At 52.0% G+C, this 17,946-nt stretch overlaps 1 protein-coding gene across 4 annotated transcripts; it reads right to left on the bottom strand.

Annotated features, from left to right (window-relative positions):
- Positions 1-171: 171 nt before the first annotated feature.
- On the bottom strand, positions 172-16,787 carry Fcsk (fucose kinase). 4 transcript variants are annotated; one of them, XM_042700686.1, is made up of 24 exons: positions 16,732-16,787; positions 14,050-14,155; positions 13,303-13,454; positions 12,560-12,610; positions 11,851-11,976; positions 11,374-11,446; positions 10,846-10,943; positions 10,375-10,455; positions 9,736-9,855; positions 9,356-9,527; positions 8,874-8,986; positions 7,858-7,959; positions 7,524-7,694; positions 6,727-6,791; positions 6,004-6,374; positions 4,902-5,112; positions 4,600-4,766; positions 4,291-4,512; positions 3,843-3,986; positions 3,596-3,715; positions 1,809-1,996; positions 1,625-1,724; positions 919-1,142; positions 172-774 (listed from the first exon to the last, which is right to left on the bottom strand). In XM_042700686.1, exons 2-24 carry the CDS (start codon positions 14,129-14,131, stop codon positions 700-702), a joined length of 3,228 nt encoding a protein of 1,075 aa, XP_042556620.1. In that variant the 5' UTR covers positions 14,132-14,155; positions 16,732-16,787; the 3' UTR covers positions 172-699. The 4 variants fall into 4 exon arrangements, with proteins under 4 accessions (XP_042556620.1, XP_042556619.1, XP_042556621.1 ...); XM_042700685.1 differs by having other exon boundaries at positions 14,050-14,138; positions 16,732-16,773; XM_042700687.1 differs by lacking the exon at positions 16,732-16,787 and adding an exon at positions 16,448-16,527.
- Positions 16,788-17,946: the final 1,159 nt, after the last annotated feature.

Raw genomic sequence — 17,946 nt, 5'->3', positions numbered from 1 at the left:
AGTGCCACTGAAACATGGAGTCAAATGCTGGAGACCTCAGCTTCCTCCTGCACCTAGGGTAGTGCCCATCCACATCCAGGACCCATATAACATGAACCTTCATCAGAAGCTGGATCACCCCAGGGCCGGCATCACTCCTGGCAGAGAGAAAGCTTTCTAAGGACAGCCTTGAAGGGCAGAGTTGAGTTTATTCCACGCATGTCAGTGTTGAAAACTTACTGCACACAGGGTCACTGTCCATAGTGTTGGCATAGTAAAGGTGTAGGTTGGCAAGGATTTACCAGTAAATGGAATGGAACCCACGCCCACAACCGCTCATTCCAGCTGAGGAGAGTGGAGCATGGAGACCCTAAAACTCTTAAGGCAGGCCTCTAGGGTCACCTTACCGAGGGACCCTATGGCTGGTTGCCATCGTGTTCTTTTAGGCCTTAGCGGAGAGAGGAGTGCGCTGGGCCACAGTCCTTTAGAAAGGCTACATGGATACTGAGCTTACGGTCTTCCTCAGTCCGCTCCACAGAGTCTACAGTCCTCTCCACTGCCTTGCTTGTCCTGTGTCTTGCTTCCTCTGTGAGCAGACCCAAAGAGGTAGGTGGGAAGTAGCAGGCTGGGTGCTCCCACAGAAGGGAAAGCTGGCTGTAGCGTTATTTCTTGCCTGCTTCAGAAGGCCCAAGCCTCATGGAGATGGGTGTCAGGTGAAGGCTAACTCCCCAGCAGCTGCAGGCTCAGACCCTGCATGTCTACTTCCACCAGGTGGACGCTGTAGTTGCCAAGGCCCTGGATAGGACAGAAAATGTTTAGAGGGCTCTGAGCAAGTCTTAGGCCTCTTGGGGCAGCAAAGCCCAAAGGGCCTGCGTGCCTCCCCTAGTGAGTTGGAAAGCCACCTGGGGGCCTTTCCCTACTACTAACCCCATCACATACCTCAGTCTTGGCTAGCACAGCCTCTACAGCCTCCTTCTGCCGTGGCTCCTTGGTCAATACATAGAGAAAGCCCCCACCACCAGCCCCTGCCAGGCTCTGGCCATGCACGTAGGGGGCCAGGACATCCATCATTCTCCGCACAGCTAAGGGCTCAGAGCCTGGAGCCATGAGCTTCTTCTGCTCCCAGTAAGAAGTCAGGTACTGGCCCAGCAGAGGCAAGTTTCCTACAGTTGGCACAGAGAGGAATGTGATATTTGAACCAACACCTATCCATAGAGAAATGAAGTGGCAAGAGGCATTTCACTGTCAGGGTTTAGTCCAGGTCAACACTGGGTGGAAGCAATAATAAGGACCATAGTACAGGCCTGACGACTGATGTGTACAAAGTAGCCAACCCACACAGTGCCCAGCACAATATCAAAGTAGCCACATACTTGGAGCCACATACTGAAGGGGTTCAACATCCCGGCAACTCAAGCATAAGGCAGAGCCTCTTTCCTTGTCTGCTGCCCAGTAGGTGGCACTGGAGGACCTTTCTCGTGAAGCAGGCTCTGTCCCGACAAGTGGCCCCCACGTATGAAACCAAGGAGAGGACAGGAGGCTCCTAGGAGCCTATTATCTGGCTTGTGCCAAGCCTGCAAAAATCCCTGGCTGAAATAAGGCCTTCATTCCAAAGCCCTGACCTCTGCTGGAAGAAGCACCTCACCTTGGTGGAAGGCTTCAGCACATTCTTCAGCCTGTCTTACCAGGCTGTGGGCATTCTGAACGACAGCAGGCAGCCGGGCATACCAGCTCCTCAGTACATCCTGCAAGCAGAGCAGGGCAGATGCAGTGAGGATCAGGCCTTGCTGAGCTATCTGCCTCCCTCCTCACTCTGGGGCTGGGCTCACCTGTAGCAGATTCCGTGCCAGGCGGGTCTTGCCAGTGTACACTAGCAGCAGGTGGTCATTGAGCTTCTGGACAAAGCCCTTGGGCACAGTGATCTCTTCTACTTCCACCTTCAGTGGCAGCTGGGCCTGGGAGCGCCCCACTTTGATACCAGGCATTAGACCACCCACCTGGTCCTGCCAACCACCTCCTGTGAACCCACAGTGTTGTTACTGTTGAGACTTATCTGGTCCAATTTCACTCCCCCAGCCCAAGTTTATGATCCTGAGCCTCTGGCTGGGACAGCATCCCCCAACTCCAGCTGAAACAGGTGAGCTTTGCAGCTTCTGGCAGCAGACCAAAACCAGCAAGGCAGAGGAGCTGCAATCTGGGGCCAAGCTTGGCATTCACAAAGCCCAAGTTGCCTTGCAGACTAAATAGGTAATTGGAGCTGGAGTAAACCACACAAACTTCAACCCACCTAAGGTTATGCAGCCAGAGGAGCCAGAGGAAAGGGGATTGGACTTCCCTGTAGCCTACTGGTCCCCTGTGCCCTATCTTCTGCTTATATTAGAAATAAGCTGTATGGCTGGGGACTAGTGGCTTCTATCTGTAATCCTAGCTACTCAGGGGGCTGAGATCTGAGGATTGCAGTTCAAAGCCAGCCCGGGCAGGAAAGACCTTGAGATTTATTTCCAATTGACCGCCAGAAAACAAAGTGGAGCTGTGGCTCAAAATGGTAGAGTGTTACCCTTGAGCAAAAGAAACTCAGGGACAGCACCCAGGCCCTGACCCAAAAAAAAAAAAAAAAGATTTTTGGCATATCCCACTTTACTTGAAAGAGCTGTATACATCTTGCTTGCTCTGGCTGCTCTACATTGTACTCAGATTCCAAGGTGCCAGAGGCCAGAAGGAGAGAAACCTGGCACTAGGAGCATCCTATTAGATCATATCCTTGACTAGGCACCTTCTTGCTGCCCTACCATATGGCACGAAGAATGGGAGGGAGGAGGATACAGATGATACCCCAAAGGGGAAGCAAGTTGCCAGAAGGGCAGATTGAAGGTCCATCCTCCACTCCAAAGCCAGCTCTGCCCCCACAAGCTCTGAAGGGCAGCACGAAGGGGGACAGAATCATGAAAACAAGCCATTAGTGTCAACAGTGCCTTATACATATAAAGGTACAGCAACTTCAGAACTCAGTAGACATTTACAAGACTCTTGCCAGGTGTTGGTGGCTCACGCCTATAACCCTAGCTACTCAGGAGGCTGAGATCTGAGGATCATGGTTCAAACCCAACATAGGTAAGAAAGCCCATGAGACTCTTATTTCCAATTAGCCAGCAAAAACGCTGGAAGTAGTAGAGTGCTAGCCTTGAGCTAAAAAGCTAGGGACAGCACCCAGAACTTCAGTTCAAGCACCAATAAATAAATAAATAAATAAAAACACATAAGCTACTTCAAGATAGAACATTTTAAGTTGCAAATGACCAAAAGTCAAAGTGAAGCCAGGCGCCAGTGGTTTACATCTAGCTATTTAGGAGGCTGAGAGCTGAGGATCGTAGTTCAAAGCCAGCTCGGGCAGGAAAGTCTGTGAGACTCATCTCCAATTTACCACAGAAACTAGAAATGGAGCTGTGGCTCAAAATGGTAGAGCACTAGCCCTGAGGGGGGGAAAAAAAAAAAACCTCAGCCCTGAGTTCAAGCCCTATGACAGAGAAAAAAATAAGAAAGAAATACCATGCAAATCCAGGAGAAAAGCCCTTGGGAAAATACCAGCAACCTCTCCCCATCCCAAGCTCTCTTGTACCTGTGGTAAGCACCTGCTCCAAGTGCAGCACCGCGTGGATCAGGGCCTCTGTACTCACCAGCTGGCCTGCAGCCCGCTGCAGTGCAGCCAGTGCAGCGCCAGCCAGGATGCTGCTGGTTCCTACAGGGCACAGAAAGGAGTACCAGCCATGAACCATCTCTCCCCAGCCCATCTTACCCCACACCCCCTCTGCTGCACAGAGCGGGGTCACAGGTGAGACTGAAGAACTGGGACTGGACCCACTCACCAAGACCAGAGCCATGGGGAAGCTCAGACCAGGTGTGGAGCTCAAAGCCACCCCCAAAGTTGTGCAGCAGTTGCTCCTGCAAGGAGAGCTCAGAGCGGACATGTACAATCCCAGCACAGATAAAGGCTGCCTTCAGCAGTGCCCCTGCGGGGGGATAGGGTCAAAGCAAAGAATTTCCCCTCCTCAGACTCCACCTCAGCCCTCTACCCCCTGCAATTTCCCTGTCCAGGGTGCTATTTCATTGGGGGGGGAGGGGGGGGAAGCTCAGCATCATTGCAGGCCTCAAGCCACTAATGGACATCTAGACTCTCTAACACAAGCAAATGGGTCACTGCTTTTTCCTACGCCTGTTGGTGCATAGATGGGGTGAGTTCTACCCTTCTCTTTCTTTTGGGGCTCCTTAACTACTCTGGCTGGCTCTCAGGCCTCCATGACCTTCAATTCTTACCTGGAGCATGGGGTTGACAGTAATCCTGCAGGTCGTCCAGGCTCCGGCACACTATTTTCGTGGCCATCTCATCCTTCTGATGTCCCATGGCCAACCACAGCTCAGGCTCCGTGATACGGCGGGCCCTGGCCCCAATGGGGCGGCAGCCATCCACTCGCACAGCCAGGCCCAGAACTGCCCCACCAAACTCGTAGGCAATGGGTGGGGTGTCACTCCAGCCCCCTATGGCAGTTCAACAAGCTGGTCACACCACCTGCCAGCCTGAACCTTAGGGGACTGGGTAACCCACCCATCCCCATAGGGGTTCACCAGAGAAATCCACACGGGCTGGGCACTCAGCCATCACCCACTGCCCCGGTGCTGGCAGCTCTACTGGCTCCATGGAAACGAAGTGCTGAGCTGTCATCACCGCATGGCGGACCAGGATCTGTTCGGCCCCCTCATAATGGCGGGCAGCTCGCACCAGCAAGGCTGGCCTGCGGGGAGGGAAGGAAGCTAAAAACACACTGAGGGCCTGAGAGTGACCCGACCTCCTTCTGGGCTTCCACCATCAGGGGCCATGCCCCCCAGGGGGTTTCTCAATGCCATTCTGACTTCCATTAGCTACCCACCTGCTCAGCCACTTGTCCCTCTCCTGAGCAAGTGCCCTTACTCCCCGTGAAAGGTCTCCACACTCCAGGTATGAAAAGGGCCTCATCCACTCAGGGTTGGCAGCTGGACCACTCCGCAAGCCTCCCTGACCCTCTGCCATGCAGCCCAGCACATCAGCCACACAGGCCAGAGCCCGGGAGGCCACACCAGGGTCTTCCGCCCCAGCTGCAACTGAGGGACGAGAAATTAGGCAGGGAAGAGGGCCAGCCTCCAACCTCCAGTACTCCCCAAAACTACTCCAGACCCTTCACTCCCCTCAGCCTCTGCTTCCAGATGTACTCCTACATGTGAATGCACCCCCATTCTCTCTACACAGAAAATTTCTCATCCTGCCAAGCCCAGCTCAAATGTGTCCTTCACCCCTACCCAGGACAGGCTCTAGGACAATCATCTGCATTCAAGTCTCCTCTGTTTGTGTGGCTCTCTGGATGAGTGCCTTAAATAAAGTGGGGCTGAGAACGTGGTTTAGTGGTAGAGTGCTGGCCTAGCATGCATGAAGCCCTGGGTTTTATTCCTCAGTACCACATACACAGAAAAAGCCAGAAGTGGCACTGGGGTTCAATTGGTCTAGTGCTAGCCTGGAGGAAAAGAAGCTCAGGGACAGCACCCAGGTGCTGAGGTTAAGCCCCAGGACTGGCAAAAAAAAAAAAAAAAAATTAGAGATAACGTTCCACAGTTCTAGTATTCTGCAGAACCATTTATATCATGTTATTTGAGTCTAAGACTCTAAGCCCCCAGGTAGTATATGGATCCTTAGATGGATCTGCCCACATGCCATGGGGTCCTCCTGGAGCTCAGCACCCACACCCAGCACTCAATATAGAACACAGGTTTGTAGATGCTGCAGAGGACAAGAAGATCAGTAGCTAGGCCACACCCTCCCATCCCAACTTCCTGCTGACAGGGCAAAGCTTCCTCAGAAATCTAAAGCAAACTACAATGAGTCTCTCCCTTGCCTTAGTCCCTTGGCTGCCTAGTCCCCTCCGTTGATGGTCCAGGAGTCAGGGCTACCTGCCCTGCCTGCCTGCCTGCCTTCCTAGCATTAATGCCTAGCACACTCACCCTGGTCCAGCATGGCCAGCACATGTTTCGAGAAGCCCTCATGGACAGCAGCCCGAATCAGTGGGCGCAGGCAAAGGTCCTGCCTGGCTTCTAGCACATGCCTTGCCTTTTGCAAGGCCTGGTGAAAAAACAGGTCCCGACGTGAGGCCAGGGTGGCAGCACGGTCCAGGTGCGGCTGTAGCTGCTCCCAGGACAAGCGCCAGGAGACTCGCCAGGTCTGCAGGGCCTTGCCCCCATCGTCTTGGGGGTCCAACATCCACAGCATGTCCCTGGGCCCCAGGGCCCTCGAGGGATGAAGCACAGGAAAGAGGCGAGCGCTGAGAAGGTGACGCTCAGCGGGAGGCATGTCTGGGTCCCACAGGTCCCAATCTCTGAGGTGCACAGAGGTATGTTAGCAGCAGGAGAGAAGCCACGCCCACCCCCTCCCCAGGCCCCAACCAGCCTATCAATTCATGGGGACAAGACAAATTCCCCAAAGGCAGTACAGTGGGCCATATGGGGAAGGAAGCCATACTGCCTTGCCCAAAGTCAGCACACCCAAGGCTTTGAAGTTGCTCACATGGAAAGTTCCAGAAAGAATCCAGCTGTCCCAAACTACCCAGGACTTGATAGAAGGATAAAGAAGTAGGCAGGGCTGTTGTGAAGGCAGTGGCAGCGCTAAGTCTCAATGAGCCATGCTGGCTGGCTAAGGTGCCTGGGGGTCCAGTGGGACATAGGGCTTACCTAATACCTGTCTTCTTAAAGAAGTCACTCCAGGACATGTTGAGATAGGTGTCTATCTCTTGTCTCTAGGAGAAGATGAAGCAGTCAGTAATAACAGGTCCACAAGAAGGGATAAGGGACACTCGATGAGACTGGGAAACAGATCTTCCAGCAGGGACTGAACGAAACATGTACATACTGAAGCAACTTCTGAGACCATCTTCCCCTCCACCCCTAGCCCCGGGTATAAGTCCTGAGGCTTATACTTAGAGCTTGGGTGATGTCCCTGAGCTTCTTTTGCTCAAGGCTAGCACTCTACCACTTGAACTACAAAGCCACTTCTGGCTTTTTCTGAGTAAGATATAGGAGATTAGTCTCATAGACTTTCTTTCCCAGGCTGGCTTCAAACTTCAATCCTCAGATCTCAGCCTCCTAAGTAGCTAGGATTACAGCCATGAGCCACCAGCACCCAGCCTCTGAGACCCTCTTAGCACTCTTACCCAGGTACTTAGAATCTGGAGCAGAACCCTGAGTTCTAGGTCTGATCCACCATAAATTGCCAATGTGACCCATGCTAGGCCACCTCCCTATCAATCTTCAGCTTGTAAAATGGGCATAAAAATCCCCACCCAGTTTACCTCCAAGAACAGATGAAGGGCAGGGAGGCAAAGGCCTAATGGAGATCGCCCCAGCCACACCCTCCCATAGCCTAACCCTCAGTGCTCCCTACAGTGGGTGGAAGGCCAGACACCATGGGGGGGGGGAGGAGGGCCCAGCGTCTGAAGATTAGGATGAGGAAATGTAATGCCGGTGCCTACTTTCCAGCTGTCCAGACGGCCAACAAGGGTAAACACGTAGCTCAGGGAGCCATGCAGCCGCACATGGTGTCCCTGCAGGACAAGGTCACACAACTCCAAGCCACGCAGTGCTTCAGACTGGGCTGTATCCAAGCCACTCAAGAAGCAGCCAGTACCAATGTGAACGGGGCCCTGGTAGGAAGAAGGCAGGCATCCTGGGTGAGCAGACATCTACCACACACACACACACACACATACACACACACACACACACACACACACACACACAACTAACACATACAGAGTACTGGTCCCTCTTGCCTCCCCTCTCTTCCCCCATGCTGTCAGGCCTCACCTGCAGGTGGCAGTGCTGCAGGACACTCCCAGGCTCCAAGTGCACAGCACCCTCCAGCAGGCAGTTGACCACAGAGCACCCAGGCCTCAGAAACTGCGGCTCCTGTGAAACCAGGAGCGAAGATCATTAAGGGGCTGGGAAGGTGGCTTAGTGGTAGAGTGCTTGCCTAGCATGCATGAAGCCCTAGGTTCAATTCCTCAGTACCACATGAACAGAAAAAGCCGAAAGTGGTCTGTGGCTCAAGTGGTAGAGTGCTAGCCTTGAGTAAAAGAATCTTAGGGGGCTGGGAAGGTGCCTCAGTGGTAGAGCACTTGCCTTGCATGCCAGAGGCCCTGGGTTCGATTCCTCAGCACCACATAAGCAAAAAGAAAAAAGCCGGAAGTGGCACTGTGGCTCAAGTGGTAGAGCGCTCGCTTTGAGCTGAAGAGCTGAGGGGCAGCGCCCAGGCCTAGAGTTCAGACCCCATGACCGGACCCAAAAAAAAAAAAAGAATCTTAGGAACAGCGCCCAGGCCCTGAGTTCAAGCCCCAGGACTGGGGGAAAAAAAATCATTAAAGCTACAGGCCAGGGGCAGGGGCACCCAAATTCTCCCCTGTAACACAATATCTGCATGGGGAACATCAAGGCTCTGGATCTGCCCTGGCTCCAACCTGAACCCTATTTCCCCTCCCCTAACTATACCCCACTACTGCCACCCCAGAGTGACCTCTGAACCTTGCTGCCCTATTCCTCAGCTCCGTGGTGCTGAGCCAGGCCTACAGCTTCTCATGTCGCTGTAAACAGACCATGCAGAAAGGCCTTCCTCAATCAGGTAGACCTCAAAGGAAAATCCTGACTTGGCTACTTACTGGCTCTGTGGCCTTGGGCTAGTTACTTGTCTCTCTGGGCATCCAGTGCCTTGTGCATAAAATGGAAATAATAACATCTATACTCATAGGTTATCTGTTCCAAGTGTAGGCATTCCCTTCCCATAAGTCCACATCCTACCTGACCTCTGAGGGGAAGGCTGGTCTTACCTCTACCTGGGAGTGAACAATCTGGGCCTTAGGAACCACAGGCATTGTGAGGCTGAGCAGGAATTCACTGGTTGATGAGGTCAAGTAGCTGTAGCTACCATCAGGAACATACACTGGAAAAACACAAGCAGTGTGTCTTTATACCTGCTACTGCACCAGTACCAGACCAGGTGTCTCGCCCATAGATACATCCTCAGACACTACGAGAGCAAGTGTGACAATGAGCCTATCTGCAGACAGGAAAGCTGAGGTCCAGAGTGCCACCTCCCCAAAGCCCCACAGATAGCAAAATGGGCAGTCTGGGACTGGAGACCAGGAAAGAGACAAGAAGAAAACCCAAAGGAGAGAGAGGCATCTCAACAGGAGAGCTCATTCATGAGTCCATGAGCCAAACTGTTTGGCCCAAATGCCAAAGCAGTCTTATCTGGAGGTCCTCACCCCCATGGTGTCTCCATCCCACAGAGAGGACAGCAAATATTCACCCATGGTGAGGGGCTGACCACGAAGCTCCCTCCACAGCTGGGCCCGGGCACCTTGAAGATAACCTGCTACATCCATGTCACCTTGCCCCATCTCTGGGGGCTGACCAGCCAGGAAGTTCTCCCTGCTCACATTCCGAGCCATGCAGAGCAAGATGTCAAAAAACAGAGACAGCTAGGAGAGAAGGAAGAAGGCAAGTTGGGGGAAAACCGGGGAAATAAGGGTACGGGCTGGGCCTGCAATCCTGAAGCCAAGCCAGGATTGTTCTATCTGTAGAGATTCTTACCCAGAGAGAGTAAAGGTCTGACCTAAGATCACACAGCACCTCACTCCCAGTCAGGGTACCCCAAACACTTCCCAGCCCCCCCACCCCCCAAGTCACCTGGACAGGCCGGGCTCCAGAGTCCAAGCCCATGTAGGTACAGGCATCCAGAGGCGGACTCACGTGGGTGGCCAGAAGGTGCTCAGCAGTGTCCACGGAGAAGAAGACAATCCCAGAGACCTGGAGAGAGGCCCACCAGGGTAGGCGGGGGGGGGGGGGGGGGGGGGGGCGGGAACCCTAGGGTGAGGCCAAGCAAGGCCAGGCACCACACCACACCAGACCAGGGACGTTAGTTTTCCGAGTCACCTCAGCACCCAGACTCCAGGCTTATTTGGAACTGCTCCCACCAAGGCACCTTCTGGGTGGCCCTCCCCAACTCTCAGACCACCTCCAAAACCTGTTGTCCACCTTCCCCACAGTCCAGACCCAGAGTCTTTCCCAAAACTCCCCCCATCCCTGCCCGTCATTCTGGAAGCATCTTTAAGTGTGGTTCTGACTATCCCTTCCTCAGATTCTGGCTCCAGCTGCTCTTCTGAAAGCTCAATTCCAGACCTTCATTAGATCCTGATTCCAGCTCACCCTGGAATCTTCTAGAAGGAGTGGGGCTCTTCTCAAAATAAGGAAGGGAAACTTTCCCTCTCCTGTCCCCCCCCAAAAAAAAATTCCCAAAGACTTCAAAACCAGGCCCAGCATCCATACCAGCGGGACCTGCCCATCAGTCAGGACACACTGCTGGATCTCTGCTTCGGTGCCCTGGTAGAAAATGTCCAAAACAAAGCCCTGTGGGGAAGCGGAGGACAACAGAATTAGGGAAGAAAGCAAAAAGAGGACTTGCATGGCAGGTCAACAAGTGTTCCCCACTACAAACTCAAGATGCAAGTCACGCAGGCACCAGTGTAATCATGGGGACACAAGTGACTGAGACGTATGCCAGAAGGTTAAGAGCAAATTTTAATCACCTTACCACCTCGGCCTGAGCACAGGGCCTGGCATACAGTTGGCATGAAATGCACTTTTGGCAAGAGACTGAGTACCAGGGCTATTGCCATAAAGGCTACTTCTCAGATTCAAGACAATCATAGGAATATCCAGGATAAGAGGTTGCCCAGGGAGTGGAACTGGAAGGCCATCCAGCTCCAGGCCAGCTCAGCTGACCCCAGGAGACCCTACCTGTGCGTCAGTCAGGTAGACACCATGATTCACAGCATAGGCCGGGCTCCCAGGAAAAGCAATCACTCTGGCTCCCTGGAAGTCATCCCAGTTGATCCCTGTGAGTTAGTTCAGTCAGGGGACTGTCAGTCCCAGGGACCCTCCCTGCCCACAACCCAAGACAGGGAGCCCCAGCTATGAGGAGGTAAGAGCTCAGGGCTAGAGCATCCAGATACCTCTAAAAGGGAAATACATTTCCAAAGTCAATCACACATCCTCTGGGAGAATGATAGAACCACCTTTCCCAAGGCTCGCCCCACCCCACCCCCCAAGTCCTGGGGACAAAAGGTCAGGGTAGTTGTGTCCATTCTACAGATGGGCAGACAGAGTCCCAGCAGGGTCTGCCTCTTGGTCTGGGCTTCATTCTCCACATCCTGAACTTCCTTTCAGAACAGGACAATGGAGCCACCTAGGAACGGAGTAGGCTGGAAAGGCAGAGTGAGCCTGAACTGTGGTGAAGGAAGGTGGTCCAGGGTGTGTCAGGCTCACCGAGGTTTGAAGGAACAGACAAGAGCATGTCAGTGCTGCAGACCCACACGCCTGGTGGGGAGCCTGGGCCCAGCTGCAAGGGACGGGAGAGGGAGAGGGAAAAAGAGAGGGAGAGAGAGAGAGAGAGAGAATATGCAGCTGGTGGCCAGGCCCAGACTCTCCTCCTCTCCCTCACCTCCATATTGGCTTGTCATATTCCACCACCCACCTCATCCCAGGGGACTCTGCTGCTGAAGTATCAAGGACTCTGAAGTCAGGTGAGACAGAGGCTGCCCCCCCCCCTTCACTGCCCATCTGGGGCCACATCTTCCCACAAGATAACCAAGTCTAATTTATTGAAGCTCAGAGTAACCAGGCACCCAGAAAATGACTCTTCCTAGGAGCCGTGGTCTGAGTTGACCCTAGCTGATGGCGCAGTAGGGGAGAAGTGTCGGGCGGGGCGGGGATTGGATCCCTAGGGCCCCAGCCTGGCCTCACTTGGTGGGTCATGATGTCCAACAGGCAGTCCAGGTTGCAGACCAAGGCCTCCACAGGGGCCCGGAGGTTCTCCTTTGGGAGGCAGGTAAAGGCTCTGCCACAGTCATCGAAGGGGAAGTCTCGGCCCTGGGGTGGGAGCAGAGACTGTGAGGAAGCTCTTGGGACAAAGAAACTGGCTGGCTTCATCAGCTATGCAAAAGGTGCAAGGGTGGCAGGTGAGTAGAAGACATAGAAAACATGTCATCTTGTTGGTTTGCTATTGTTACAATGAACAAGACTACTGGGAAAACAGAAAATGCAGAGCACGTGACACACATCACTACTCAGAGGGCTGAGAAGAAATGCCTGTTTCAGGACAGCCTAGGATACATAGCAAAACCCTGTCTCAAAAAAAAAAAGCCAGGTGCCAGTCACTCACAATTATAATCCTAGCTATTCAGGAGGCTGAGATCTGAGGATCACAGTTCAAAGCCAGCCCAGGCAGAAAAGCCCATGAGACTCTTATCTCCAATAAACAACTAGAAAACCAGAAGTGGCGCTGTGGCTTAAAGTGGAAGAGCACTCTTCAGCTCAAGGACAGCGCCTAGGCCCAGAGTTCAAGCCCCAAGATTGATTCTGTTTTCCCAATGAACACTGTATGCACACAATGGTAGAATATCCCTAAAGGTAGAACCAGAGTTGTATGGCCCATGCCACAAATTCCACCTACCATGTGCAGTATGAGGATCCAGGCTGAGTGCAGGACATCAGATGTGACCACCTGTCAGGAGCAGGAGGGCCTCATCAGACAAGTACCCCCAGTCTAAGGAGAGACCCCAACACTAACCTTCTCAGGTACCAAAAAGTCAAGATCAAGATCAATGGCCACAGACAGACAAGAGACAGGACTGGCTCCATCCTGAGTAAAGGAGACCAGAAGTCCTGCACCCAGGCACTTCCCTGCCTGTTTGGAAGGAGGTTGCAGGCAACAGTTCAAGGCCAGCTAGTGATGGGGGATGTCCGCTCCAGTGCAACCACACAGTGTTCCAACACCAGCAAGTGCCTATGCCCACCCCCCAGACTCCATACAGGTGGTATGCAGGCAAGGGGGTGGAGAGAAGGGGCTGCATATGCATGGGATGTGGCCCAGGGGGGACCTTGACTCCTATATCCTGCCCAAAGGGTAAGCCACACTTCAGTCCCAATGGTCAGGTGCATAGAACAAGAGCCCAAACTAGTAAAATCTTTGAGTTCCTCAGGAGAAGCCAAGAGGCTTTGCCATGGGGATAATGGCTCCAATTTTCTAAAAACACTACCAACACTACAGAGATAAAAGTCTGCCCGATTCACAGATCTAACACCTCAAGCCAAATGCTGAACCAGCTAGGGTGACAGACTCAGAAGGACTGGAGATTTTGTAAACTAGTTAGTTCCAATAGGGGCCTGAGCCCGAGGGCCAGCGAGAGCACTCACAGTAAAGCCTGCACGGGCACTCAGGTGTTCCGCAGCCACCAACAGTGCATTGAGGGTGGCTCCTCCGCTGCCCACGCGAATCTCAGGATCCTCCACGGCCAGTAACAGTGTCCCAGCAGGGATCTGCTCCCGTTTTTGCCGCACCTCCAGCTCTGTGTTTAAAACCTGTGCTCAGAAAACCTCCCTCCAGCCCCACACCCCTCTGGCCTCCCTGCCTTGGTTCAGAGGACCTAAATAAGCCTAATCATCATGATTTGGGCTGGGAAGGTGGCTCAGTGGTAGAGCATTGCCTTGCATGCATGAGGCCCTGGGTTTGATTCCTCCACACCACATAAGCAGAAAAAGCCGAAAGTGGTGCTATGGCTCAAATGGTAGAGCCCTAGTTTTGAGCTGAATTGCTCAGGTACAGCACCCAGGCCCAGGGTTCAGGCCCCATGAATGACAAAAATACAATAAAATAAATAATCATCATGATTTGATTTCTCTGACTTCATTTCTCATACAGCACTAATTAGATCTTTACCTGACTCTGTGAGGTAAAGTATGCTTATCCCCATTTTACAGATAAGAAGAAAACTAAAGCACAATGAACTGATATGCTATATATGAAATCACAAGGCAGGAAGAAATGAAGAGTCTGAGTTTCAAGCTAAGTCCACCAAGTTCCTGGGGCTGAAGGGGTCTGGTGGAGGAGGGGAGGCTGGGAAGTTCTAGTTTAAGGGCAAGGCAGGAAGAGGGACCATTTACCTCTCTGAAAGACCTGGACACTGTCCTTGTACTGACATGTCAGAATGATGACTGTCCAGTCAACCCCCTTTCGCTGGTCCATTCTGGTCAAAAATGGAGGAGCGTCCTATGATAGCAACATGTGGGTAACATGAATACTTTTTAAATTGTCACATACAAAAGTTAATTGTTTCTGTTATATCATTCTATAATTTTAATAATACAAGTATTGATTTTAAAAAATTGTCAATGGTGGGACTTGAACTCAGGCCATGGGCACTGTCCCTTGATCATTTTCACTCAAGGCTAGCACTCTCTACCACTTGGAGCCATAGTGCTACTTCTAGTTTTCTGGTGGTTAATGGGAGATAAATCTCTCAGATATTTTCTACCTAGACTGGCTTTGAACCTTGATCCTCAGATCTCACCTTCCTGAGAAGCTAGGATTACAGACATGAGCTACCAGCACCCAGCTTTTTTTTGGTGTTTCTTCTATATAGCTCTTCTACAAATCAAATAAAAATGAAAAAATTATTACCTATGTGAGAGTAATCAGAGATTATAGTGCAAACATTCAAGTATGTATTCTTACACCAACTACAACTACCACCTATACTTTAAAAAAGGGTCATGCTATGACTTTTTTGTTTAGTTTTTTTAAGGTCCTATGGTTTGAATTCAGAGCCTTTGCTTGCTTGGCAAATGTTCTACCACTTCAGCCATGCCTCTAGATCTTTTTGCTTTAGTTTTTTTTTTTGTCCATCTGGGCTTGGGCGCTGTCCCTCAGCTCTTCAGCTCAAGGCGAGCGCTCTACCACTTGAGCTACAGTACCACTTCCAGTTTTCTAGTGGTTTATTGGAGATAGGATTCTCACGGTCTTTCCTGCCTGGGCTGGCTTTGAACCGTGATCCTCAGATCTCAGCCTCCTGAGTAGCTAGGATTACAAGCGTGAGCCACCGGCGCCCAGCTTGCTTTAGTTTTTCAGCTAAGGTCTCAAGTGTTTACCTGAGCTGGCTTTAGACTAAGATCCTACTATCTCAGCTTCCTGTTCAGCCAAGACTAGTTTCACCACACTCAGTTTGTTTTGTTGTTGTTGTTTAAGACAAGGCCTCACTAACTTTTTTTTTTTTTGGTCAGGACTTGAACTCTGGGCCTGGGTGCTGTACCTGAGCTCTTCAGCTCAAGGCTAGCATTCTACCTCTAGAGCCAAAGAGCCACTTCTGATTTTCTGGTGGTTAACTGGAGATAAGAGTCTCACGGACTTTCCTGCCTGGGCTGGCTTTGAACCCCGATCCTCAGATCTCACCTCTTGAGTAGCTAGGATTACAGACATGAGCTACCAGTGACCGGCTTAACTTTCCTTTTTTTAGCCAGAGTTTGCCTCAAACCCTGATACCACCATCTTCACTTCCCATGTAGCTATGATTACAGGCATGGGCCAATACACCTAGTCCTCATGCTATGGATTTTCAATCCACTTGCAACTATTGATATGTTTTATATATAAATATATAATATAAATATATAATATATTAAGTCATGTAACTAAAATATAAGCTATTGAGATTAGCTTCTTTCCTCCAACACAATACCTCTGAGGTGAATCCAAGTCACTGGGCATATTAATAGCCTGGTGCTTTTCTTGCTAAGAGATCTTTTCAGACATAGAAATGTACCATGCAGTTTCACCTTTCACTCATGGAGCAAGAGTTGGACTTTGTCATTTGGGGAAATCAAGAATAAAGCTGTTATAAATCTTCAGGTAGTTAGCAAGCTATGGTAGTTCATTTCTGTAATCCCAGGTACTTAGGGGACAGAAATAAGGAGAGTCATGGTCAGAGGCCAGGGCAGGCAAAAAGTTAGTAAGAACCCCATCGCAATAAACATTCCAAGGATCAAGATGCATACCTAGGATTCCAGCTGCCCAAGAGGTATAGTAGGAGGATCATGGTTAGACTTATACATGCCACTGGCTGTCCAAGGTCATTCACATCTAGTACCGACCGGTGTGTCCAACTCCAGTGTTCCTGCTATTGGTTTTGTTTGGATTGTTTTGTTTTGGGGTTGTTTAGCTTAGTTTTGAGGTCTTGCTATGTAATTCAGGCTGGCCTCTGCCTCCTGAGTGCTGGGATTACAGGTGAACACCCCTGCACCTGACGTTTTGAAGAGAAATGAGCAAAAGTGGTAGACAGCGCTAGCCTCAAGCTGAAGAGCTCAGGGTCAGAGCCCAGGCCCAGAGATCAAGCCCCAGGACCGACAAACTCAACCTCAAGGAAGCCTTGGTTTGCCACCTTCTGGAAAACACTTAGAAAGACGTGGATGGAGAGTAAAATCAGTTCGTACATTACACCAACAGTACGCGGTTGCAATTCATGCAGAATGAGAAGCCCCGATGAGGTAAACTGAGGAAGGAAGTGACCTGAAAGCAAACTCAGACCAGCGCCGGCACCCTTGGGGGCGAGGGTCCCGTCCCTCCGCGTCCCGCACCGCACCGGTGCACCCGGGCTCCCGCAGCAAGACCCAAGTCCAGGGGAGGCGGAAGTCCCCGACGGCAAGTGGGCCATCGGGGGAGGGGGAGGCGCTGGCAGGGCTCCCCGAAACTCTTCCGTGTGAGGACTCGTGCACGCTGAGGGCCTGGAGGACGGCGCGGCCCCTGGCAGAGGAGTTGAGAAGCAGCGGATAAGCCAGCAGACCCCCACGTACCTGCGGCCGCCGGGCGCTCGCGGGGCGGGCTCTTTAAGACGGGCTGCGTGGCCCGCGCGGTGCGCCCTGGGAAATGTAGTCCATCGGGCTTCCTCCTCGTGGGGTCCGCCCACCCCAGGAGACGCCCCGCGTGGGGAAAGAAAACCAGGTCCGTGGATAAAAGCAGCTCCGTGGATAAAAGCAGCTCCGTGGATAAAAGCAGCTCCGTGGATCCGCCGTTTTTCTAATCAGAATTTTTAAAAAATCAGCTACGTGGGGCTGACAGTTGCCATGCTTTCCCGGGTTTAATCACATGAATCTTTCTGGAAGAAACTTTTCCCAAGTCTGCAGTTGGCAGAGCATCAGCGGAGCCCTGTATGGCTGACTAGTGAATGGCAACGATGTAGACGGAAATTGGAAACACTAGCTAAGGTCACCCAGCTGAGGTCCTGGAAACTAAACCAAGCACAGCTATGCAATGGCTCATTACACCGCAGGGAGCTAGAACTCAGCAGCCAACATGTACACTGGGGAGCCAGATTCGAGATACTTTGTTAGGGGGAAAGAAGCAAGTTGTAATGAAAGGCCCCCAGTTTGTGCTTGGCCACTAGGTACCCCAGAAAACTGCTGACCATCCCCTGCGAGCTTGTGTATGAGAAAACCATGGGTGAAAAAGTACCGAAGAGGGCGAGGCAGGACGTTGCAGTTAACTGTTAACCGGAGATAGGGAACAGAGAGTCTCTGAGCTAACAACTGAAGGGCAAGTACAGACACCTCAGCTAACTGCCTGTGGAAAGTCCCACCGCCAACCCCGAGTGGACTCCGCCTGACCCCATCGCCTGACTTAAACTCACCAATCCCTACCCAAAGCATGATTTGAAATTAGCCAAACCCCACCCTATAACCATGCATCTCGCTTCTGTAACCTTGCTTCCAGCTGCCCAGAAAGTCTCCCGATAGACTTTGTCGCCCCGGGTACCCGTGTGTCCGAACAGGTTCCCAGCCACCGACCCGAACCTTGTGGATCTCGAGGTCGCGTGCACCTGGGAGCCTGGCATGCCCAAATAAACCTCTTGCTGTTTGCATCCGTACAAGTGGTCTCGTTGTTCCTTGGGAGAGGGTCTCTCCAGATCGAAGGGCACCCCGAACACTGGGGGTCTTCCATTCTGGGGGCTCGTCTGGGATAGAGACCCCTACCCAGGGACCACCGACCCATTTCCGGGAGGTAAGCTGGCC

The sequence above is a fragment of the Dipodomys spectabilis genome, unplaced genomic scaffold (assembly GCF_019054845.1).
Source record: "Dipodomys spectabilis isolate Male_0828 unplaced genomic scaffold, ASM1905484v1 ptg000273l, whole genome shotgun sequence".
Taxonomy (NCBI): Eukaryota; Metazoa; Chordata; class Mammalia; order Rodentia; family Heteromyidae; genus Dipodomys; species Dipodomys spectabilis.
Note: the sequence above shows the minus strand (reverse complement) of the source record. Positions and strands in the feature narration are given on the sequence as shown.